Source organism: Trichoderma asperellum, chromosome 5 (assembly GCF_020647865.1).
Source record: "Trichoderma asperellum chromosome 5, complete sequence".
NCBI lineage: Eukaryota > Fungi > Ascomycota > Sordariomycetes > Hypocreales > Hypocreaceae > Trichoderma > Trichoderma asperellum.
Window position 1 is genome coordinate 651,373 of NC_089419.1, and position 23,234 is coordinate 674,606.

The window sequence follows — 23,234 nt, forward strand, 5'->3', positions numbered from 1 at the left end:
ACTCCAATTTAATTCGTTAGCCTCGATACTAAATCTTAAAAAAGCTGATTACCTAAGGCGATGCCGATTGTCGGCTGGTGTAGCTCGAGTTGCAAGTGAAAAACTTTCGACGCATTGGTTGTTGGTTACACTTGATCATTATCCCAGGCATCTGTGAAAAAATGGATCAATCGGAGGCGCAGGCTATTGACAGTTCTTCTGGCAGCGAGAAGGGCCTGAACAACAGCAGAGGCAGCAGAGGGTACGGCGGCCGCCTATATTTCCCCAAAGACTCCAGTTCCCGCTAACAAGGTGCTGCATCTGCAGGCGACGACCGAGCATCATCCTGCCCCCACGCGATGAGCGCGACCAGCCAGACGCAAAGCGCCGGCGGAGAAAGAAGAAGGCCGCCCGGCGGGCGAAGAAGGACGACGTGGACGGCGACAGCAGCAGCAACGTGAACACGGGCGCGGACACGACGCTGACCAAGACAACCGGCCCGCTCGTCGACTTTGAGGGCCTCAGCCGGCCCAGCTTTGGCACGCAGCAGCGCCGCAAGGAGACGCCCGAGGCGGCGGCGCTGCGCCTGGAGCGCATGAAGGGCGCCGTGACGACGCTGCTGGAGTGCGTGGGCGAGGACCCCCAGCGCGAGGGCCTGCTGGCGACGCCGCAGCGGTACGCAAAGGCCATGCTGGACTTCACCAAGGGCTACCAGGAGAACATCTCGGACATTGTCAACGGCGCCATCTTCCAGGAGGGCCACAACGAGATGGTGATTGTCAAGGACATTGACGTGTACTCGCTGTGCGAGCACCACCTGGTGCCCTTCATGGGCAAGATGCACATTGGCTACATCCCCAACAACGCCGTCATCGGCATCTCCAAGCTGCCGCGCATCGCCGAGATGTTTGCGCGCCGGCTGCAGATCCAGGAGCGCCTGACAAAGGACGTGGCAAATGCGATCTTCGAGGTGCTGGCGCCGCAGGGGGTGGGCGTCGTCATGGAGTCGTCGCACCTGTGCACGGTGATGAGGGGCGTGCAGAAGACGGGCAGCACGACGATTACGAGCTGCGTGCTGGGGTGTTTTGAGAGGCGGGAGAAGACGCGGAATGAGTTTCTGAGCTTGATTGGGGTGAATCGACGGTGATGGTGGTGCGGATGGTGCTTGTACTATTTGCTTGGGCTTGGGATTTTTTTGGGCTTTTGCTTGGGCGTGGGGTTTTGACTAATTGGCTATAGCTAGCTTTGACTGTGTGATATTTAGAAGCTGCATGTTAATGAATTGCTGATCTTTTTTTCTTTTTTCTTCTGGAAGGAGGTTCTTATGTGTTTTGCTTTTTTTTTTTTTTGTCTTGACTTGTTAGTCGTTGGCTGAGACATGCTGGAACAGCGTACTAAGTAAGCATGTTTACTACTGGCCCAACGGGTGGGCTTGTTACTTTTAGTTTATTTGACTATCTAATGCTGTCATATTTGAAATGCCATGGCTTTCAATTCACGCAAAATAACGGATTTGTCCGACATTCTCTAGGTCAGCTTGGGTTGAATAATTGTAGCTTCTATATATGGTTGCGATAGCTTGGTCCAAGTCTCTTGCTTTACAGTGCATGGGAGAGTTTCCCCAACTGCTTTGGCAACAAAACAGAGAAAGTATTAGAGCAAAGGAGATGAGAGTATAATATAAATAAACCTAATAATTTTTTATAATAAGATTATTATTATTCGAAACATAATCGTGAGTAGCATCAAGACTATTTGTTGTTGATCTCATTGCCCAGTACGCCAAGTCACATGCCTCTCCACGTGACTCCACCTCTCAATGGCGGGTCGTCCAACCTCATCATCCCAATTCCGATAGCCCAGGCATCACGGCCCATCCCAGCTCTCAAAACCGGCCAATTCTCCAACACCACCAGGGAAGACGCCAATCCCCGGACCCTCGATCTCTCCTCCTTTCAACACAGATCAAAATCTCCCACTCCATCCATCATGGTCCACCGCGTCGCTTTCTGGAGCTGCTTCGGTTCGTATCTCCCTCCCCCCCCACCGGGACAAAATCTCTCTTTGAAGCTATCCAAGCTAACCACTCTCTTTCTCTCCCCCCACAGGCTTGGCCGTGCGCTTCTGGCAGGTCGGCATTGAGATGCGCCCCTTCTTCAACCGCTCCTCGCTGTGGGCGTACCCCGTCTATGCGCTCGGCGGAGCGAGCTTCGGACACTGGCTGCAGGGCGTGGACGACCGACAGACGGAGATGCTGGGCGAGCGAAAGAGGGCTTTGTTGGAGAAGAGGGCGAGGAAGGCGCAGCGGGATGCTGAGAGGGGACAGGAGGCTTAAACGTTTTTGAAAAAAAAAAAAAAAAGAGTGTTTTGAAGGAGGGGATTTTTAATAAAAGGGACATATATGGGATGGAAAGGACAAGAAGAGCGAAATATCCGAATTGTACATAAAGATGGGCTGGAGAGCGACGGAAGATTTCGGAATTGATCATCTTTTTTTTCTGTCTTGGATTGATGGAAATGAGCAAGTTTGAGAGTCGTGGGCTGAGATGTGATGTTATGCGTCATTGGATTGGCTAGCTATCGGGTTCAATGCATTGAGAGGCTTCCAAAAACGCATACATGCAGATGCAGATACACATGATACAGATCATTTGTCATGCTCACAGTTTCAGTATGAATTTCAAGATCACGAATTGGTTTCTTTCTTTCTTTCTTTATCCTTTGCTTAATGCCTTGTTGGCTACAGCCTGCCTCATATTCCGTCATAAATGCTTCTTTATTTTTTTGTTTTACTTTTACTTTTACTATTCCTCTTACAGTTCCTCCAGTTTTCGCAAAATTGCAGGCACAGACTTGGCTGAACAGATACCCAGCTCCGTCACCACAGCCGAAATAGACTTATCCCTTGTCGTGTCAAACAGCAGCCTAAACTCCTCATCCGTGTTCCTCTCTGGATCAATCTCATTGTACGTGAGCGAATCTATCGACACACGCTCCGTGAAATTGATCGTCTCGCACAGCGAAGTCACCCGCATGCCCAAGTCAAAGGCAGCCGTTGCGACGTCGCAAGTGCCTGCTCGCGCGTACATGGCTCCGTTGCTAAACATGGCCTCTGCAGCGACGAGAACAGTAGTCGACTCCTGAAGGTTGGTGCGCAGGGCGCCAAAGTCGGGTGAGTAGATGACGGGGATGCCGGCAGCAGTCAGCTTCTTGACGTGGCCGAGACCGACTCTCTCAAACGGGTCGTCGACGAGGATGACTTTGAATCGCTTGCCGTTGGCCTTGGCTTTGAGGAGGGCCCTCTCTACGAGGTGGTGGTGCGCATATGTGAGGATGACGTCGTCTTCGGCAATCATGTCGGCTGCCGTATTGACAATGACGAGATCAGCCAGGGTGATGCGCTCGTGGATGAAGCTGTCGATGGCTTCACACAGCAGCTTTTTGGCGTCAGAGTCGGCCATGTCGATATCAATCTTGCTGATCTGAAGCTTAAGCCACCTGATAGCGTTGCCCATGGAGAAGCACATGGGCCGACAGGCTGTGAGGTAGACAATTTGAGGGTTGAGAACGTGGGAGGTGAAGTGTCGAGAGAGGGTGGTTCCATGAGGTGTTGTGTATGAATCAATGACCTTGGGTTTTTTTGTTAGTTGACACACCAGTACTCAAGCCTCATATACTGTACAGCTATTTACCTTTTTGAAGGCCAAGAGGGTAGCCTCTAGCCGAGTGGTGCTATCACTGATGGCCATGGTGCTCATCTGCTGGCCCAGCAGCAGAACAGCAGGGTGGACGTCCTTGTCCGCATGGGTGATGTTGACGCCCTTTGCCATGGCCAGGTGGCTAAAGTAATCTGGAATCGTCGGCTTCACTTCCTTGGGCGCTGCTGGCACTGGTGCAGCCGATCGCGGCGCGGGAATCTTTCCATGCTGGGCTCCGGCCTGTGTTCCATCTTGTTTTGGCTTCGGTTTGCTGCCGCTCTTTGCGTCGCTCTGGGCTGGCGCTCCCGCAGGTGGTTGGGGCTGTGTGGCTTTGGCGGCCGCTCTTCTCGCAGCCTTTTCCTCCTTTGCCTTCTTCTTCAGCTCGGCGCCGGAGAGCTTCTTCTCACCGGCAGGTTCAGCTGCTGCGCCGGCCTTGGCCTGGTCTTTTGACGCCTTCTTCTGGTCTCCCTGCGCTGCCTGATCCTTCTTCTCTACTGGGGCCTCGCTTTTGGGCGCGGGCTGTCCTCCTTCTGCCGCCATTAGGAGGGAGAGTTTGCGACAGGGAGGGAGGAGGTCGAAGCGAGATGTTGGGCTGAGGATTTGGTGTATCAGTCACCGAATAGAGACGGATGTGTATCGGAGTCGCTCTCGACGGCAACGATTGAATTAAGAAACCGAAATCGCGCGGGTTCAGATGTCGTCGCAAGAGGAGGATCCGACAATTCAGGCTGCGAGAATAAAGGAATACCGGCTCAAAGCAGTCCGAAGCGGGTGCTGGCGAAGTCGAAGCAAGTCTTGCGAGAGTTGGAAAGGTGGGGTCTTTGAGTCACTGCAAAATAAATCGAGAAGCGGAAATGCCCCGCGCTAAGGTTAAGATTTGGGACGAGCTGCAGCGAAACTTTGCTGCGCGCAGCGAATAACTGGCTTTACGGGCTTTGCATGCTATAACAAGCTTTCTGGGCTGCTGCATGTTAGAAGATTTGTTCCAGTATTGAGATTATAATCGAGTGGCACGGCTGAGCGCTCGAGACGAATGTCAGCTGCTGCTACAGGCGCCTCTCGGTGCTGCTCTACAGTGCAGAGCGAGCTTCAAGGTGCGAAATGGTACGGGCGGCGTGATCTTTTGTGCGGCTGAAGCTGCCTAGAGGTAGATGTTCGATGCCGAGTAGATGGACGCTGTCCCATCTTCGTCTGAAGCATCTTAGCTGGATTCCTTTCCTTGTATGCTTTTATTTGCTTGCTACAGACTAACTTCTATGTGCACATGAACGCCAGTGGACAGTCATTAGTATGCAGCCTTGCCACACAACAGATCCCTCTTCTACAGGTTTCAAGTGAGCATCACCACTACGCGTCTTCTCACGCGTCTGATTCCAACATATTCCATCACCTCCAATAGCATGTGTCGTCTGTGCCAGTAGCAGCATCCCATAGATCCTCCACGCAGTCCGCTGCTCTCCTCGCTCTTTCTCTCCCTCAGCCAGCTTCCTTCCTCACGCCAGTCCACCAGGGACCAACCGCAATGAAAGAAATAAACAAAAGCTTCCATCCAAAACCAGAGGAAATCGTAGGGTTCCAAAAATTCCCTGGCCGGGACGAACCCAGCCAGGAGTGGTCAGTGTATAGTTTTCAACTAGCAAAATTCCTCTCTCAGCTTATCGCTTCACGGAGAAGGAAAACGCCCGTGCACTTGGATGGGGAAGGAAAGGAGAGAAAAGAGGGTTGAAAATGTGGGAGGGCAGACGAGATTTTATAGTGGCAGAGTGGGGCCAGGAAGCGGGTATTACATAAGCCGGCGTCTGCTGCGTTTGTTGTTAGTGCTGGCAGGCAGCGAGACGCTAGCAGCAGGCAGCGGCCCAGCCGCAATTAGGTAGCTGCACCACCAGCAAGAGTCTATGAGAGCACTTTGTTTTGAGCAGCGCAATTCAAGAGTTATGGGATTGTGAGAAGAAAATAAGAAGCAGCACAAGACTCTGCTGAGATTGATTGTCTGCACTCTGCAACTTGATACGCTTGCACCTGGTCCCTGGTTGTAGTACCTAGCTATGTATAAAATCGCTTGTATATATATAATGCCCCATGTCCATGAGCTGTGGCTAGGACGAGCTAAAATTCGAGTTGCTTTCAACAGAGGACGCCCGTGATAACCAAATATGCTGAGAAAACAGTCAATGGCCTGATGATATGAATGTTGATGAGGCTCCTTTCCGTGCTTGAAATTTTTACAATTAATTCTCCTCCATTGATTAAAATCTCCCATATCGGCTGCACTTTGACTCATACCCATTACTACTAGGGAGATATGGAGCAGCACGGCAGCAGTTGGCTGCTCCAATATAGCTCAGAGGCTAAAAACTCTCTCTCAGCCTACAAGCTTTCCATTGATACACCACCAAGCTTGCAAGTCATACATTGACTTTAAAAAAATAAAATAAAAAATGCTCAAATTCAAACGTGCTTATTCCACCGGCTTCGCCAATGCCATCCCGCCCGCCAAGCTGAAATACGTGCCCACGTCCGGCACGTATCCCAAGGGCTTCCTCGCCTCGGGCGTCTTCGTCGGCGTCAAGCCCGGCAACACCAGCAAGCCGGATCTCGCCCTTGTCACGTCCGACAGACCGGCCTCAGCAGCCGCCGTCTTCACCAAGAACAAGTTCCAGGCGGCGCCGGTGACGTTTAGCCGCAGGATTCTCCAGAGCAAGGCCAATGCCGGGCTGCGCAGCGTCATTGTCAACTCGGGCAATGCAAATGCCGTGACCGGTGTCGGAGGGCTGGAGGATGCGGCGAGCATGGCGAGAACGACGGACCAGAGGGTTGGCAGCGACGATTCGACGCTGGTGATGAGCACGGGCGTGATTGGACAGAGGTTGGTGACGCGGTTTTTGAAGACAAAGGATTTTGTCATAAACTGACTGTATGCATTTGTAGACTGCCTATTCAGAAGATTGTGGACCATATCCCCATGGCCTATCACCATGCTGGAGAGTCTCACAGGCACTGGCTGGACTGTGCCAAGGCCATCTGCACCACCGACACCTTTCCCAAGCTCATGTCCAGGTCCTTTGAGCTGCCTTCGTCTCCTGGAGTCGAGTACCGCATTGCGGGCATGACCAAAGGTGCCGGCATGATGGCCCCCAACCTGGCTACCATGCTCACCATCTTGGCTACCGATGCACCCATTGCGCCTAGTCTAATGAACCCTCTGCTCAAGTACTCGGTGGATCGCTCATTCAATGCTCTTACCATTGACGGCGACACCTCTACCAACGATACCGTGGCTCTTCTTGCCAATGGCGCTGCTGGCGGCAAGGAGATTTCGTCTGAGCAGTCTGCCGACTACGAGGCCTTCAAGGAGCTCCTGACTGACTTTTCCGCCGAGCTGGCCAAGTACCTCGTCCGTGATGGCGAGGGAGCCACCAAGTTCGTCACGATCCGCGTTGTGGATGGTGCTTCCGAAGAGGCCTCTCGAGAAATTGCCCGAGCCATTGCCCGCTCCCCTCTCGTCAAGACGGCTCTGTACGGCAAGGATGCCAACTGGGGCCGTATCCTGTGTGCTGCGGGCTACGCACTCATTTCTCCTCCTGGCCAGCCTGTTAATGATGTCCCTGAGATTATCCCTGAGCGGACGAGCGTGTCCTTCGTCCCTACCGACGGCTCGGCTGAGCTGAAGCTGCTGGTGAATGGTGAGCCAGAGAATGTTGATGAGCAAAGGGCGAGTGAGATTCTCGAGATGGAAGACTTGGAGATTCTGGTAAGGCTGGGTACGGGTGATAAGAGCATTGTCCACTGGACTTGTGATTTCAGTCACGATTATGTTACGATTAATGGAGACTACCGGACGTAGGCATGTAAAAATAGGGCGAATAATAAGTAATTTTGTGTTATTGTTTCATTTTGTTTGGTGAATGAATGAATGCTACGGCTTGTCACAGCTACCTATTCATTCAATTTCTATTCCAAAGCTTTTCCCATATGGTTTACCGTCAAATTTCCCAAGACACTCGCACCGCAATAGCGGAACATTCACATATCCAAAAAAGTGATCAAACTCCAAACTCCCTCTATCTATGTCAACCCTTTTACTTTTCTTCTTCTTCTATATCTCCTCTTTTAAGCGCTCAAAGTGCCCTTGGTGCTGGGAACCTCTCCCTCTCGGCCCTGAACCCTGGTAGTAGCCATGCGAATAGCCACGGCCAGCGCCTTGAAGGCACTCTCAGCCCTGTGGTGGTCGTTGTCGCCCCGCAGGCAGTCGACGTGCAGGGTGATGCGGGCGGCCTGGGCAAAGCTCTGCAGGCAGTGGGGGATCATCTCGCAGCTGAGCTGGCCGAGGTACTCGCGCTTGAGGCCCAGGTCGACGACGGTGTACGGGCGGTTGGAGAGATCGACGACGGCGCGGGAGAGGGCCTCGTCGAGAGGGGCGTAGGCATAGCCGAAGCGGGCGACGCCGGTGAGGGCACCGAGGGCCTTGGCAAAGGTGGCGCCGACGGCGATGCAGCAGTCCTCGGCAGTGTGGTGGTCGTCAACTGGACGAGAAGAGAAAAAGAGTCAGCAGAGCAGCCCATGCAAATCATTGATTGGTATAGTATATGTCATGACGCACTATGGAGATCGCCCTTGCAGTTCAGCGCCATGCTCCAGCCGGCGTGCTTGGCCAGCGCATGGAGCATGTGGTCCAGGAAGCCAATGCCGGTGTTGATGGAAATCACCTGCGACTTGCTGGTCTGCGAGGCGTGAGCGCTGGTGGCCTCGAGCAGGCGAGGGTCGGCATCTTGGGGGAGCTCGCCGCCGTCGATGCTGAGGGCGATTTGGATCGAGGTCTCGTTGGTGTCGCGGGACAGGGCCGCAGCACGGACGGGGAGGGGAGAAGCCATTGTTTGCGAGATTGACTGCGGTCGTTTGATTTCTTTAATCTTGTTTTGTTTTGGAAGAGAATTGGCTACCTTTTTATCTTCCAATGGGAGTCGTGCTAATGCTAAGGCTAAGTCATTTGCTTAGAGGCAGAAAGATTTGTCTCGCTCCTGTATCGGAGTTCGGGGTTGGTGGGATTTTTTTTCTTCTTCCCTCTTTTTGCCTCTAGTGGTCTCCAAGGTAGGCAGATTGTTTACAGTGGTGGCATTAGCACTAATTTGTTGCCCTGGAAATGGCATACAGTGGGCAGGGTCTCGCTGAACTCGCTGCATGGAGGGGTCCAATGCACTGAAGCTACCCCGCTATTTGCTCTATCCACCCCTGCAATGCAGCTGTAGATGGTCTGTGGTGCTACGGACGCGGATCGCGGCAGATTCCAGGTTGGAGCTTTCGCGTCAACATCGAGATTTGGATAGTCGATATCGCTACCTTATCCGCCAAACATCCCGCCATGCCACCCTGCTGAATCCTCACCCTATACTGGTTTCTTTTCCCTCTTTCTCTTCTTCTTTGCTTTCGTATTTGATTCTTTTTGGGACCCGTCCTCCTCATGCAACGTTCCGATCGATGCTAGAAGATGGAGAAGTTTCTGAGGGATTGGAGACAGGATGCCCTCAACAAAGCGCAATATGAGTCGGCCATCTTTATTGGAGACAAGCTGCTGGCTTTAACTCGTCCGTGGCAAACACAACGCTCTTTTACTTTGGCTGGGATGCCTGGACTAATACGTGAAATTACCGATTCGCAGATGACGACAACGATGCCTTCTGGCTAGCCCAAGTTCATTTTGCGACCGGAAACTACACGCGAGCCCAAGCGTTCCTCTCCAAACAAGACCTCATCAGCCGCAACCCAGCCTGCCGTTATCTCGCTGGCCACTGCCTGATCAAACAGTCACGATTCGAAGAAGCTTTAGCTGTCCTTGGAGAGCGCAATCCGACACACCTGATATCCAATGGCCCGAGTAATAAGCGGAAAGCTTCAGCCCAGCCTCGAGGCGGACGCAGACGAGACGACGATGCGGGGGACGAAGAGGCAGCAACCCGACGATTCGAGGCGGCTATGTGCTTCCTCCGGGGCATTTGCTATGCGAAGCAAAACGCCTTTGACAGAGCCAAGGAATGTTACAAGGACGCCGTGAGGATTGATGTGCAATGCTTCGAAGCCTTCCAGCAGTTGATGAAGAATTCGCTTCTGTCGCCGGACGAAGAGTGGCAATTCCTTGACAGCCTAGATTTTGACTCAATACATCTATCGGGAGACCCCAAGTCTTCCCAGGAGGCGGCCGAATTCACAAAGATGCTCTACACGACACGACTGTCCAAATACAGGAATCCCGCTGCATTCGACACGGCATACGACTCGCTGTCAACGCACTATCAGCTGGCCGCTAATCCTGACCTGCAGCTTGCTCGAGCCGACTTGTTATATACACAATGCCGATACCGAGATGCCCTGACCATTACCAATGCCATCCTAGAAGAAGACAAATACAACTTCGCCATATACCCCGTGCACTTGGCGTGTCTATACGAGCTCAAGATGAAGAATCTGTTATTCCTGATAGCCCACGATCTGGCAGATAGCCACCCTGAGGAGCCGTGTACATGGTTGGCGGTGGGCATTTACTACTTTAGCATCAAGAAGATTGCAGAAGCCAGGCGGTATTTTAGCAAAGCGAGCATGATGGACGCACATTTTGGCCCGGCCTGGATCGGGTTTGCACACACGTTTGCCGAGGAAGGAGAGCACGATCAGGCCATTTCAGCCTACTCGACCGCGGCACGCCTCTTCATGGGCACTCATCTACCGCAGATCTTCCTCGGCATGCAAAACCATGCTTTGAACAATATGACAATTGCTGAAGAGTTTTTAAAGACTGCCTACGGGCTGTGCAAGTCAGATCCGCTGCTTCTGAACGAGATGGGCATCGTCAAGTATCATCAGGACAAGCCAAAAGAGGCCATCCAGTACTTTACAGCTGCCCTCAAGGTGGCCGACGAAAATGATAGTGAGCCATCAGCATGGCTTGCGGCGAGGACAAATTTGGGCCATGCATTTCGCCGACTGCGTCATTTCAACCGTGCGCTGGCAGAATTCGACGAAGTATTACGGGCAGGCGGGAAGGATGCCGCCATTTTTAGTGCCAAGGGTCTTATTTTGATGGAACAGAACAGGCCACAGGAGGCTGTTGTTGTCCTCCATGAGGCCCTGGCCATCCACCCCCAAGACAGTATCGCAACAGAGCTCTTGAACAAGGCGTTGGAAGAGACGGCTTTGGTGGATGGCGCTGCAGAGGACGAAGCTGAAGACTTGGCGGATTTCGAGCAACACCTGGAAAGGAGGAAACTTGAAGCGTCGCACAAAGTCAATGGCAAAAGGACAGGCCGCGGAACAATGGACAAGGGGAAAGGCAGGCTCGGCAGACGGCGGACAATGTTGATTGATGATGAGGAAGAACGGGAAGAGACCGGAATGGATATGACTGATGACAATGATGACGAAGCCTAGGAGGCGTATTGCGTACATCGGGGCTTGAATCGGGGCATGGATGAAGTTGCGGGAGTCAGCGTGGCTAACCTGCGGCGTTTTGGCGATTGAGTTTTGTCTGCTTACGGTGTTTTGTCTGCTTACGGTGCCTTGTTTTGTTTTGTTTTGAAGGCTGTTTGAAGACAGTCAAGGGATTGATTAGAACAAATTGCATGCATGAATAAATTTGGCAGTAATCATTGGCTTTTGTTACCGACGTACTATTATGAACCTGTCTGCCGTTATGGGGCTAATCGTTTTGACTAGCAGTGGATACTTGCTGCGCTTTGAAGATCAAGATCGGAATAGGTTGTCCCGTTTGAGGCTGCAAGTGGGTATGCGCTGCAGATCCCATCATCTGTCCAAGAACAATAGATATGGGGGGGCATCCATCTACATACTTCGTGCTTTGAGTTCCGTAAGTGGTTGGTTGCGAAGAGTCGTTGAATACAACGGAAGTCTTTTGCCGTCCACTATCATTCAAGCCATTAGCCTGTTTCAATAGCGGTATTCAATTGCGCTAACTTGTAATAGCTTCCCTTCTGCTCGGTAAAGCTCGCGTGCTCTAGGCAGGCCAGGCAGCCACTGCGACCACTAAAGTTAGCTGTCCCACTTGGTCGTTCGAGATGCCAACTTCACGGTTTGGCTCCGAAGACATAAAAATGCGCTTCATCTCCTCGTTTTCCCTCCATTAGTTTCCATCATTGGGCTTGTGGCTTCCATTCCTTCCTCTCTCTTTTATGCCATTGTTAGTTGTAAGATTTTCAATCCTCTCGCTTTTGGCTTCCTCGGCCCATTGACGGCCTCATACATGCGCTGAGCCGATATCCCTGAAAGAAACTGAAACTCTGAACATCTTTCGCTGGCGGCTTGCGTTGTAGCTGCACTCGTCTTTCAAGATGAACATGGGAAACATTCTGCTGAATCTTGATCTGCTGCTGAGTCGCAATGGGTTTCCATTCTCGGGCCAGCTCCAAAACAACCGCATCGCTCGGCGCAACACGCCGTCTGGAGCTCATGACCTTATCCTGCAACCAGACACGCCCGAGAGTGCGCGCGACGGGAAGCTTTGGATTGTGGACAGAATAATGGAGCCGCAAACAATCCCCCATTTTCTCGAGTCCATGACGTTTGGAATTCTTTCCGATGGTTCCAAGTCAGCCTTTCCGCCACTCTCCGAGGAGGTTGTTGTGCTGATGCAGCAGCCCATGGCAACCTGGGCGCCGGCTCCATATGACGCCAGCCATGATATTCTTATACAGCAACTCATGATTCGCATTGGCTCTCATGAGGATGGATCGCGTTTGGTGCCCATAGAAAAGGGGCTTCACGCAATGAAGTCGCGGATATGGGAAGGCATCATGCCCCTTTCTGAGAGGCGCTGGAAAGACCTTTCCCTCGACTCTCCGCAAAACTTCCACGCGGCCTGCCAGTATATTGCCGGTGTGACAAACGTGTTTCACTATCTGAATCTTCCCCCGATCAAGGCTGCTCTTCGAGAGACTTATAACCTAATGTGGGGACATTTACGCCATTTCGAAGATGCGCTCAATGCCAAGAATAGGCTGGAGCAGAAACCAGAGGTTCAAATTGCGGCAAGATGGCATGAGTATATCAAGGCCCACTTCAACTCTGTCTCTCTACACGCCCACCGCTGGGTTATAGACAGCGTTGATCGTCTCCGCCGCCCTATCCTTAAAGAGCTCGAGACAAATACCTCGTCAACTGGGCTTGGGCCTGACCCGCAGCAGTGGGATTTGACAAACAAGCTTCATGATCTGTTGGAAAATGCAGCCCAAGCTGATTCAGGCATCTTTCTGCCGATGGATGGATATGAAGGAGAAAGCCTTCGTTCGCAGGACGATGCGCCGCCACGCCCTGGTGCCAACGAGCCGTATCGCACGGAACCCATCACCTTCTCGGCGAACACGCACGCTAGGAAGGGCGATTACTACTTGAGACTAAAATATCTTTCACGGACTGAGCTGTGGCTCGGCCACGAACGTCCAACCGATCAACCCCCTGAGCCCGGCCTGCCAACTGGCTTTGATCTGATGTCAAATACTGCACAGAGTGCTTATAGCCAAGTCACAGCTCAAGAGAAGACAAGATTAGAACTTCGAGGACCGCCAGTACCTTTGGGGTGTCCACTCTGGGTGGAAATGGCGAACCGATATCTCAGTACGCCGAATAACTTTGAATGGGGCTTCGTGGCGTACCGCCTTTCCCACGATCACACGGATGAAGAGTGGGAGCTGTTCAAGACCAAATTCGAGGCTGATGTGGAGAATTGGGGCCATGAGCTGAATGGAATCGACAATATTAGAGGACGTTCGGTGGTCCATTGGCTAGATGCTAAGGATTTGGACGTCGCTGATGACGATGTTGATGCCCTTAGAACGTACGTATTGACCTGCACACCCTTTCGTTTACGAGGAACCATGGACTAATCAGGTGCACATCTTATAGTAAATTCCAAGAGTTCCGTGAATCAGCAGACTTCCCATCTGGTGTCCTCAGTGATATCCTCCTTGGTGCAGACAAGGGCGTCATCGACTCCTATCTCCACCCAACACCGGAACAGGGCGGATTCGTCATGGCCATTGATGCTGATTTCGATCCCAATGAAGTTGATGATGAGCGTTCAGAGGAGTCGCCGGGCTATAGTGGTGTCGTGCGTGTGCTTGGAAGCATTCTCTGGGACGATCTTGGCGCTCTTGTCAAGACGCAGACGCAGCATTTGTTCGACGTGTGGCCGCTTGCGATGAATCACCCGCATAACGTGTATGAAGGGCCGCTTGGTGAGATTCAGTAAGCTGATGTTTTGGCTTTTTGAGGAACATCACTTTTTTTTTTGGAGATTTCGTGTATATTTTGTGATTTGGCTTCAAGAGGTTTTATATTGTGTCTAGTTTGTATGATATTGGAAAGGAGCTCATAAATAAGAATAGCTAAGAAAAATTGCTGAAAATGGTAAACAGTTAGAAAATATAGTAAACAATACGTTGTATTAAGATTTTTGGCTGCTGCAAATTAAAAATTAGTGTCCAGCTGGGCTGAGCCGAGCTGTCCAGCTGACCGCCATCATGGGATCGTCATAGTGGCATCACATCTAATGAATAATATACGCAACATGAGGAATATCACGAAAAGGATTGTCGCAAATTGTCAATCCATTCTTCTCACGCAGAGAAGATGTGTTTGTGTGAAACGTTCCTATTTGTGTGACAGATCACTTCATATACAAAAGACCATGACCGAAATCGACAAGATCGGCCGCTTCATCGAAGCGATGAAGACAGTATATGGCCCATTTGACGAATTATCAAATGACGATGCACTCAGTTGGAATTTCCCCGATGATCCTGGAGCTGGAGGCCATCGTGGTAGGTATCTCTGGACGGACGCTTTCGGAGTTGTCAATTTCATCACGCTGTTTAAAGAAACAGCCAAACCAAAGTATCTTACGCTGGCTAAGCGTCTTGTCACAACGGTACATGATGTTCTCGGCCGAACAAGAGATGGAGGCAAGAGACTTGACGGCGCTACGGATGAGGAGCCCTTGAGAGGAGGATTGAGAATCGGCAAAATGGATGCCAAGGGACACGATGGCGATGGACAGTATCATCACTATCTTACACTCTGGATGTTTGCGCTGAACCGCCTCTCCATTGCGGCGGACGAGGTGGAGTATAACGATCTGGCTATACAGTTGGCGAGATCCATTCACCCTCGCTTTCTCATGCATTGCCTGTCTGGAGATGTGCGAATGGTGTGGAAGATTACCGTTGATATGAAGAATGTGCTTGTCCAGACAGAGGGCCATCTCGATGCAGCGACGGGATACGTTGTATACAAACTTCTTCAGAGCACGGCAGCGAAACAAGGCCATCGAAATGGTGTGCTGAATCAAGAAATCAGCGATTACTGGAACCTCATGACGCGAAAGGGAAGTCTTTCTCCAGGAAACGACTTCTTAGACCTAGGAATGGGCCTTTGGATGTGCCATATATGGCGAGATGAGCCATGGGCTATGAAACTCTCCGACAAGGCTCTGGTCAGGGTCGAAGAGCTGCTCGGCCAAGATTCCGCGGTGATGCACCGAAGTGCATCCCAGAGATTGGCTTTTCGCGAGTTTGGCACCTGTGTTGGCGTTGCGTGCTGGGATGTGAATGATTATTTGGAAAGTCGGGTGGCGGCTTTGGTTCAATTCTGGGATAAGCATTTGGATAGCAAGGATACGGAGGATGAGTTGAAGCCGATATCGCGAGTTATGTATGCGACGGCTTTGAATGCTGGAGGTGAGGCTGTTTGGATTCTGAGAATTGCGTGCTGTTCTTTTGGCTGACTTTGAGTAGCATTCCGGAGAGGATACCTTGAGAACGACGAATGATGGATCATAGATTTCGCCACAGGGATCGATCAGAGTTTGTGTATGATGTGTTTTCTGAAGTAGCATGACCGCGGCGGAGTTATTCATTGGTCCTCGTAGTATCGATGATGCTGGCGTTGCTTTAGTTACTTGAGAAGCCAGTGTATTCAATCTCCATTCGGAGATTGTTAGTCACTAATTAGTAAAGTCGGATTTTATAAAACATCAAGTCAACAAAATGAGCAAGAACCCGTTGTTATACTGTCAGTTGCTGGAGATAAAACATCGAGCTGCGGGCCAGCATTTCCCAAAACTCCTGATTAGGCAACTGTTCCACCCTATTGCCGGCTCTAGGCGATGTCGTCGTGCTATTGGATCGCCAATTGGCAGTGGGTGGACTAGCAGCTCTAACCTTGCTGCACACGTTTTGCACTCATAGAGGCTCTTTTACTACTTAAAGACGATGCTTTTGTCTTCATCAAGTCAATGATTTACAATTGATTCCTTTAATTTACATCTAATCGGCATATTTGCGAAACTAGAAGCTATTTTACTCAGGGCGCATTTGTATTGCAAATATTCTCACAATGACTCAATTAACTCTAGCGTCCACATATAAAATGAAGTCGGGGTACGAGATTCCCGTTCTGGGCTTTGGGGTTTGTGACAATCCAGCATAATTCCGAGTACAGTATAGCAATTGACCGAGAACTCATAGACCGCAGCTGGAGCCAGCGAGGGGTTCAAAATCGGGCACGACAAGGCCGTCGTGGCTATTGTCCATGCACTAAAAGCCGGATACAGACATTTTGATTCTGCACGCATGTATGACAGCGAAAAGGCCTGTGGGGAAGCAATCAGGCTATCGGGCATCCCTCGCGAGGAGATTTTCGTAACCACCAAAGTCCGCAAGGGCGGATACAAAGAGACCAAGAAGGCTGTTGAGAAGAGTCTTCAGGAAACGGGTCTGGACTACATCGACTTATATCTCAACCATAGCCCGTACGGCGGCTCAGAGGCGAGAAAAGGAACGTGGAAGGCCTTGGTAGAAGCAAAAAGCGAAGGGAAGATTCGATCTATTGGAGTGTCCAACTATGGCGTGCACCATCTTGAGGAGACCCTGGCATACATCAAGGAGCTTGAGGGCGAGCTTGGCGAAGGAAATGCAGGGGAGATTAGCGTTGGCCAGTGGGAGCTGCATCCCTGGTTGGCGCATCCAGACATTGTCGAATGGTGCAATAAGCATGGGGTTGTGATAGAAGCGTATTGCCCAATTACCAAGGGACAGAGATTCGACGAACCGCAAGTGCAGGCTCTTATGAAGAAGTATGGGAAGACGGGGGCACAGATTTTATTGCGGTGGAGTCTACAAAAGGTGTGTAATCGCCGATGCTTGAGAGCTTTATTGAGTTTCCATTCTAACAAATAGTTTATAGGGCTTTGTCCCTTTGCCAAAGAGCGAGACACCTTCTAGAATTGAGGCTAATGCGGAGCTCTACGATTTTGAATTGACGGAAGAGGATATGGCAACACTGGATATTGACTCTTATTCACCAACGACGTGGGATCCTACAGTCAGCCCTCTTGATAATTAAAGGGAGTAACGTTCACCCCCCAAAATACATCTCTTGGAAAATATAGAGCAATGGGAATGGGTCTTTAACGTGGGCTAGAGTCATTATTACACTAAAAGACGGGAGGACACTGTTTGCCGCCGCTTTCAGCTGGTGTTTGGCGCCATTTCAAGCGGCTTTTACAGCGAGAGGATCGGCTACGTATATTATGAACAGATATACCATACTAACATTTAGATATTCGACATTTTATATTTTAAAATTTGGCTTGGAAAGTTTATCAATCAATATCTACAGCCTTGCAAGCTGTATGGCGTCCCAATGACAATCTACACAATCCTTAATCTCCCTTTAGCAACTTGATTCGCTCTATATCTCTAACCAGATGATGCACGTCTATCTACTTCTTCTCATCTAGGTTTAGCTACCAGGTCTAGCTCTGCCTACTTGAATCATTCTCAGATACTTTATCCACTCTTAGCTGCAGAGCCACTCTCAACCTCCCAAAACTTTCTATATCTTGCCACAGCACCTCGACCATCTTTCCTTCCTTTATCATTACGCCTTCCAACACGTCGAGGACACTTCTCCCCAACACGTTGAAGCCACTCCTCGTCAGGTTGCTGCTGCAAACAATAATCGGGCGTGGCCTTCGCCTGGAGCAGAATTTCAACAATATCCCAATAGCCGCCGATGATGGCAGCATTCAATGCACTGCCATACATTCCACCGCGCGCGTCAACGTCAGCTCCTCTACTCAACAGCAGCTGTACTGACTCGGTTTGGCCTGAGAAGGCGGCTGCCTGCAGAGCCGATCCGAAAATTCCCCCCTGGGCATTGACGTCGATGCCTGGGCATTGTTCGAGAAGGAACTTTGTCCTCGCCGAGACAATGTTAATATCGCTAGGAAGGTCTTCATTCTGTAGTAGCACTGGCGCACATGCCGTCTGGAGTGCGAATCCAAATATGCCACCCTTAATATTGGCGTCAGCACCAAGTTCGAGCAGAAAACCGAGTATGTCATGCCATTCCTGCATAAGTCCATATCTTGTATCCCATTCTTCTATGGCGGCGTTTAAAGCGGTGCCATATTCTTTGTGCACATGGTTGATATCGATGGCCTGATCGAGTAAAAGTCGGAGCACATCAACGCTTCTGCCCTGAGCGGCTGCGTACCAGGCTGCGTAGTTGTGGTGACGAACGTCTGCTCCCAATTCAATCAGTAGTCGCACCAACTTCTCATCACCATATCTACAGGCAATAGTGAGCGGTGCTTCGTATTTTTCATGGTTCACATTTACATTAGCGCCGTGTTTGATCAGTAACTGTACCAGTTGTACCACATCATTTCCCCGGCGGCAACTGGCACAGGCGGCTCCAAGCGCTGTCCCATGTTTGCCAGCTTCTGCATTTATATCAGCGCCATGTTTGAGTAGCAACTGAACTATCCCCACGTCAATGAAGCTATTACGGCAGGCAGCATGTAGAGGAGTGTCTTGGTTCTCTCCCTTTTGGTTGATTTGGTTGACGCAGGCCCCTTTGCTTATGAGCAGTTGTACAATAAGCATCGTCTCCTCTTTCAGGCGATCCTCCTCCTCACTGGTACTGACTTTAATAAATGGTGTGAACTCTATAACAGCATGCAGTGGCGTGCCGTAAAAAGCGCTCTCGGCATTCACATCAGTGCCACGATCCAGAAGCGAACGTGCCTCCTCTTGGTTTTGGCGAATGCAGGCGAAAAGTAATAATGCTATTCCCGAATCTGTGTAATCTGACTGGTCGATCTTGGCGCCATTGTCAAGGAGCAGCTTCAATACCTCGACTGCTGAAGAACATACCGACGCTGCAGGACGCTCCGTTGCGAGGCCCCAAAAACTCTCATCACGGCAAAGACTGTCATCCCTATTAACAACAACACCACTTATAACGGTCCCGCCCTCAACAGCCCCATTTTCAATTAGAAGATGCACGATCTCCATTGCCACCTCGCGGTTGGGGAATAGCATCGAGTTATCGCACGCAAGTTGCAGTGCTGTGCCATAATGCCTACCCCGAAGGTTCGGGTCTGCACCGCTCTCTAATAGCTTCTTCACGTACGGAGCTATACTCCACGCGTCGCGCTGGCTGATTAACGATAATTGATGCCTACACACCGTCTGGAGTGGCGTGCCATGCCTTCCCATAGCATTTACATCGGCTCCTCTTTCTAATAGCAGATCAAATATCGCGCTATCGTCAATCTCTAGAGCTTTGTGAAGTGCCGTCCCATATGCTTCGTCTTGCATATTTATATCAGCGCCGTTATCTAGGAGAAATTCTAGACAATTGGTGGCTGAGCGACGTATGGATGTAAGCAGAGACCTGGCATCGATTGAAGGATTGTTGACATTAGCTCCGCTGCTTACAAGAAGCTTCAAGACATCAAGTCGTCCAGATTCAGCGGCTGCTTGCAGGGCTGTGCGCCATCTACCTCCCTGCGCATTGGCATCGGCGCCCGCTTTGAGAAAGAGTTGTATCATATCTGTATCACCTTCACCGGCTACAATCTGGATCGCCTCACCCAACTCTTCTCGCGTAACGTACTTAATTACGCCAGATTTCGGATTAATCAGCATCTCAGTCAGTTGGATATGACCGCGTTGAGCTGTGAAAAAATATGGTTGTAGTAACCATTCATAACGTGAGGGTGGAATACCGCATAACTTTAGCAGAGTTAAGAGATTCTGACTGTGAACAGCAAGTGCCCTCGCTGCATCTCGTGTAAGCTTAGCTGGCCAGAATTCGCGTGGAATCTGTTCAAGATGGGTCATCCAATTGTGCGCTGCGTATCCAGCCAATGGATAAGACAAAGTGGCGACGTCTACAGAGAAATATTTCTCACAGTGGCTCGCAACCCAGGAGTTCAAGTGGTTCAGGTACGTGAGGCACGACTGCGCAATAGTTAGGTGGGCGCTCATCTCTGTAAATGAGAATGCCGAGGTAGGACCTCCCACTATCCTACTAGACATCAAATACTCTTTTAAAGAGAAGTGGACCAGCCGGACTTCAGTTTGACTTTTGTTAAACTTAGAGAAATCTCCCTCTTGAGTGATAATGAGGCCAGAAAAATATTTCAGTATGTCTGTAGGAGTAAACTGACGCTCCGCCTCGTTGAAGGTAATATCACTATAGGGGCGAATAATAAATATCTCAACGAGTTCTTCAATGCACAAGACTTTTGTTGAAAAAGCAAGCCATTTAAGCGAGTGTATGACTTGCTCTCGGAAATTAAGATCGATGCATTCCAGAATTCTGTTGTATGTAGCATCAAGTCCAGTAGGGAGGTTTTGAAGTGCTTTATATATATCGGCCTGAGATGAAAGATTTTGTAGTGCTTCTAGTTGAAACTGAACGTACTGGAACCTTAATATACTATTAATTATTATACCCACTAGTGATATGGTAAAAATTGAACTCACATGCAATCAGCTTTCTTTATAAGTACGTTTCTAGCTTCTTCTTTTATGCTAGGTGGCCAATGAGTGTAGTACTTTGTTGATAACTGCGACCGAATATAGTGATCAATGTCCTGGTTCAATATTTGCTGCCGAGCTAGTAGGTCAATTTCAACCCTATCCGGCGATAATAGAATGGAACGTATGCTGCCTTCAATATCTGGCTCTTTCCGACTGGTTAAAAAAATGTGGAAATTAGGAAGCGCATTAGCAAGAATACGCTGCAAGCTCTTCAATAGCCTTTCTCGTTGCCTGCCAATCAAAGGGCATTCATCGAGAGCGTCAATAATAATGTATAAATTGGTGAGCTCCGATGCAGAAGTAATAAAAATTGCCTCAAGCGTCTCAGTATCTGGACGTTCGCCTTTAGTTTTGTACTGCCGAAGGCGCTGGACTATTTGTGGTGCTCGAAGCTGGTGAGACCATATCTGTTTGATAAGGGACGCAAGCATGCCGTCAATTTCCTGCTTTTTAAGGTCGCTAAAGCTGAAGTAAAAATAAGATACCACATTTGATGGTGTTGAGGCATATTGATCCCGAAGATATTTAATGACCAAAGAACTTAGAATCGATTTTCCCGAGCCGGCTATAGGCAGTTAGTTCCAGGCCTTTGCACTCACATTAATGCCGTTATATCATCTGAAGGCTTTAACATGACATACCCTTACCGTGCAACCATAACAACGATCCTTCGCTCGTCTCCCAGGTCTTGAACTCCTCGCTATTCTTTATCAGCCATTCGCATGTGCCGGCTTCATGTCTGTCAAGCGCGGCGTTGTACATGGAGGAGGGGTCAATGTCGCATAGCCAGTGCAGCAGATCGGACAACTCATTATTTGTTAATACAGAAAGGTTTGCATTCATGGCTGAAAAAGAGTCTATGACAGCTGAGTGTTCCTCAAAGCGCTGTATGCCACGCCATGTCTCTTCGATGGCGGCAAAATTGCGCTCTTGTTCACGAACCTCATCTGTCAGTGGAACCCAGTCATACCACTTAATAGCATCAAGGCCATAACGGATAGCAGAACTTTTCAAGTAGTAACAACAGACCACAGCTTGGAATCTCAGAATATGTCTATAGAGTCTCTCTAGGGCAGTTTTGTATTGAATATGCGACCGCTGGAATTTTTGACGATTGTTGTTCGATGCAGACTCGTAGCATTCAAAATACAGTTCTTCTCTTAGCTGGCTTTGCGCAACAAGAGAAGCGATATATTCTAATGATTTCGCTAAGGAAGCCTTTTCCACTGGTATATTCATCAAAAGCTATTATGATTTTTGTAAATATGTACTCGGCAGGTTTAGATATTGCAATTTGACTTACTGGGAGAAGAAAGCTGACCCCAGTCCAGGCAATTGAGGTATATGGGTTGGTGCTTGCGGCACTGCCGATGAAGTCGTTGGCGGAATTCACAACCTTCAATACAAGCCGCATAACGTCTTTTGATTGACCTTTATAGTTGCCCAATTCGAGCTTCGATTTATTTTTATTGACTTCCTCCATCTTGTTTTGTAAGATTGCTTGCATCCAATCTCTCCTATTATGTTTCAAATTAAGAGTTTGGCCCACACCAGCGGCAACGCTGCCTATAAGCTTGGCTTCATAATCTGCGATGAGTGTGCCATTCTCCTCTCGAAGCTTCTCGTATGCCACATCCCAGAGCTCTTGAATTTTCGTATCTTCAATTCGCTGGCTTTTCAGCTTTTCATGAGATATGGTCCACTCATCTAATCCATCTGGCGGCTCATTGGGTTCCCGGCTAGCTGCCTGCTGTTGGTGTAATGGGTTTTCATTAGAAATAGCTCTCTCGGTGCGATTGCTAGTTCTACTGCGAAACTTTGCCTTCCCCTTTTCGAACCAATCTCGGGGGCCCATTGCTACGCTTAAAGTGGATGATTGTTTTGAGAAGCGCGATATTTGTCGCTACAAGCAATGTTATGGTAGAAAAGGAAATGTGAGAGAGCCTTAATGCCCAACCACCCGCAATTTCGAGCATGTTCAACCCCGATTAATGAGTAATGCGGACCACTGCAATATTCATTGGACAAGGCTTCGCGTCGGTAAGCGATTGTAAAACTGCGTTTGATTGGTGGTCTAATGATTGGTCACTCATTAAAAGTATCCTGAGGGTGTCTCGCATGAATGGGATAGTGCTTGATGAAGCAGCCAAAACCGAATGAAGTACTGCAGATGGCCGAAAAGGCTAGATACTCTTCAATTACTTCGCAGGAAGATGACAGCAGCAAATTAATGTAGCAGCGAGGTCAAATCCACATTGGGGTGGTTTATCGGATCCGCGGCTGCTTTTATGGCAGAAGATCGCTAATTGGTTGTCGCCTAGGAAATCTCGGCGGACAAAAGATAATTTGGCCTGTCCCCTTCTGCAAGATTACCTCCGGCCTAACTGCGAAGTTGAGATCTAAAAGCAGGGGAGACATTAATGCCGAAATTTTTGTAAAAGACTAGTCAAGCAAGATGACTTGTATCGAGCTCGTTAGAGAGATTCACTGCCTTAAAAGGGTGGCTATCCCAACACTCCTTCAATACGTTAATAAGCAGAGAACAACTAGATTCTATTGTATTAAAATTTAGGGAACAAAAATTAAAGTTGATTCTTATACTTGGTATACCAAGCCTATGAGGTAGACTGTATAACAGACTGTCTTTAATAGGGTGGTG

At 49.7% G+C, this 23,234-nt stretch overlaps 11 protein-coding genes across 11 annotated transcripts; 7 read left to right on the forward strand and 4 right to left on the reverse strand.

The window, feature by feature from the left end:
- Positions 1–161: 161 nt before the first annotated feature.
- Positions 162–1,126, forward strand: GCH1_2 (GTP cyclohydrolase 1; the record flags this gene model as incomplete). The annotated part of the gene is made up of 2 exons (XM_024906636.1): positions 162–241; positions 307–1,126. 2 exons carry the CDS (start codon positions 162–164, stop codon positions 1,124–1,126), a joined length of 900 nt encoding a protein of 299 aa, XP_024762216.1.
- Positions 1,127–1,746: 620 nt separating this feature from the next.
- TrAFT101_008373 (uncharacterized protein) lies at positions 1,747–2,676 on the forward strand. The gene is made up of 2 exons (XM_024907979.2): positions 1,747–2,002; positions 2,088–2,676. The coding sequence occupies exons 1-2, from the start codon at positions 1,771–1,773 to the stop codon at positions 2,312–2,314; spliced, it is 459 nt and encodes a 152-aa protein (XP_024762215.2). The 5' UTR covers positions 1,747–1,770; the 3' UTR covers positions 2,315–2,676.
- TrAFT101_008374 (uncharacterized protein) lies at positions 2,666–4,493 on the reverse strand. Its single transcript, XM_024899779.2, has 2 exons — positions 3,672–4,493; positions 2,666–3,608 (listed from the first exon to the last, which is right to left on the reverse strand). The coding sequence occupies exons 1-2, from the start codon at positions 4,215–4,217 to the stop codon at positions 2,793–2,795; spliced, it is 1,362 nt and encodes a 453-aa protein (XP_024762214.2). The 5' UTR covers positions 4,218–4,493; the 3' UTR covers positions 2,666–2,792.
- A 1,561-nt stretch (positions 4,494–6,054) lies between these two features.
- TrAFT101_008375 (uncharacterized protein) lies at positions 6,055–7,539 on the forward strand. The gene is made up of 2 exons (XM_024902473.2): positions 6,055–6,543; positions 6,606–7,539. Exons 1-2 carry the CDS (start codon positions 6,116–6,118, stop codon positions 7,519–7,521), a joined length of 1,344 nt encoding a protein of 447 aa, XP_024762212.1. The 5' UTR covers positions 6,055–6,115; the 3' UTR covers positions 7,522–7,539.
- Positions 7,537–8,667, reverse strand: HIS3_2 (imidazoleglycerol-phosphate dehydratase). The gene is made up of 2 exons (XM_024899791.2): positions 8,278–8,667; positions 7,537–8,200 (listed from the first exon to the last, which is right to left on the reverse strand). Exons 1-2 carry the CDS (start codon positions 8,546–8,548, stop codon positions 7,788–7,790), a joined length of 684 nt encoding a protein of 227 aa, XP_024762211.1. The 5' UTR covers positions 8,549–8,667; the 3' UTR covers positions 7,537–7,787.
- Positions 8,668–8,980: 313 nt separating this feature from the next.
- On the forward strand, positions 8,981–11,332 carry TrAFT101_008377 (uncharacterized protein). The gene is made up of 2 exons (XM_024910577.2): positions 8,981–9,259; positions 9,334–11,332. Exons 1-2 carry the CDS (start codon positions 9,163–9,165, stop codon positions 11,094–11,096), a joined length of 1,860 nt encoding a protein of 619 aa, XP_024762210.1. The 5' UTR covers positions 8,981–9,162; the 3' UTR covers positions 11,097–11,332.
- Positions 11,333–11,679: 347 nt separating this feature from the next.
- TrAFT101_008378 (uncharacterized protein) lies at positions 11,680–14,089 on the forward strand. Its single transcript, XM_024899800.2, has 2 exons — positions 11,680–13,515; positions 13,584–14,089. The coding sequence occupies exons 1-2, from the start codon at positions 12,014–12,016 to the stop codon at positions 13,927–13,929; spliced, it is 1,848 nt and encodes a 615-aa protein (XP_024762209.2). The 5' UTR covers positions 11,680–12,013; the 3' UTR covers positions 13,930–14,089.
- Positions 14,090–14,265: 176 nt separating this feature from the next.
- TrAFT101_008379 (uncharacterized protein) lies at positions 14,266–15,821 on the forward strand. The gene is made up of 2 exons (XM_024907978.2): positions 14,266–15,415; positions 15,473–15,821. The coding sequence occupies exons 1-2, from the start codon at positions 14,368–14,370 to the stop codon at positions 15,505–15,507; spliced, it is 1,083 nt and encodes a 360-aa protein (XP_024762208.2). The 5' UTR covers positions 14,266–14,367; the 3' UTR covers positions 15,508–15,821.
- Positions 15,822–16,024: 203 nt separating this feature from the next.
- Positions 16,025–17,122, forward strand: TrAFT101_008380 (uncharacterized protein). The gene is made up of 3 exons (XM_066128315.1): positions 16,025–16,117; positions 16,205–16,861; positions 16,923–17,122. The coding sequence occupies exons 2-3, from the start codon at positions 16,310–16,312 to the stop codon at positions 17,079–17,081; spliced, it is 711 nt and encodes a 236-aa protein (XP_065984433.1). The 5' UTR covers positions 16,025–16,117; positions 16,205–16,309; the 3' UTR covers positions 17,082–17,122.
- A 405-nt stretch (positions 17,123–17,527) lies between these two features.
- Positions 17,528–19,066, reverse strand: TrAFT101_008381 (uncharacterized protein; the record flags this gene model as incomplete). Its single annotated transcript, XM_066128316.1, has 1 exon — positions 17,528–19,066. One exon carries the CDS (start codon positions 19,064–19,066, stop codon positions 17,528–17,530), a length of 1,539 nt encoding a protein of 512 aa, XP_065984434.1.
- Positions 19,067–21,202: 2,136 nt separating this feature from the next.
- Positions 21,203–22,474, reverse strand: TrAFT101_008382 (uncharacterized protein; the record flags this gene model as incomplete). Its single annotated transcript, XM_024901858.2, has 2 exons — positions 21,879–22,474; positions 21,203–21,820 (listed from the first exon to the last, which is right to left on the reverse strand). Exons 1-2 carry the CDS (start codon positions 22,428–22,430, stop codon positions 21,203–21,205), a joined length of 1,170 nt encoding a protein of 389 aa, XP_024762206.2. The 5' UTR covers positions 22,431–22,474.
- Positions 22,475–23,234: the final 760 nt, after the last annotated feature.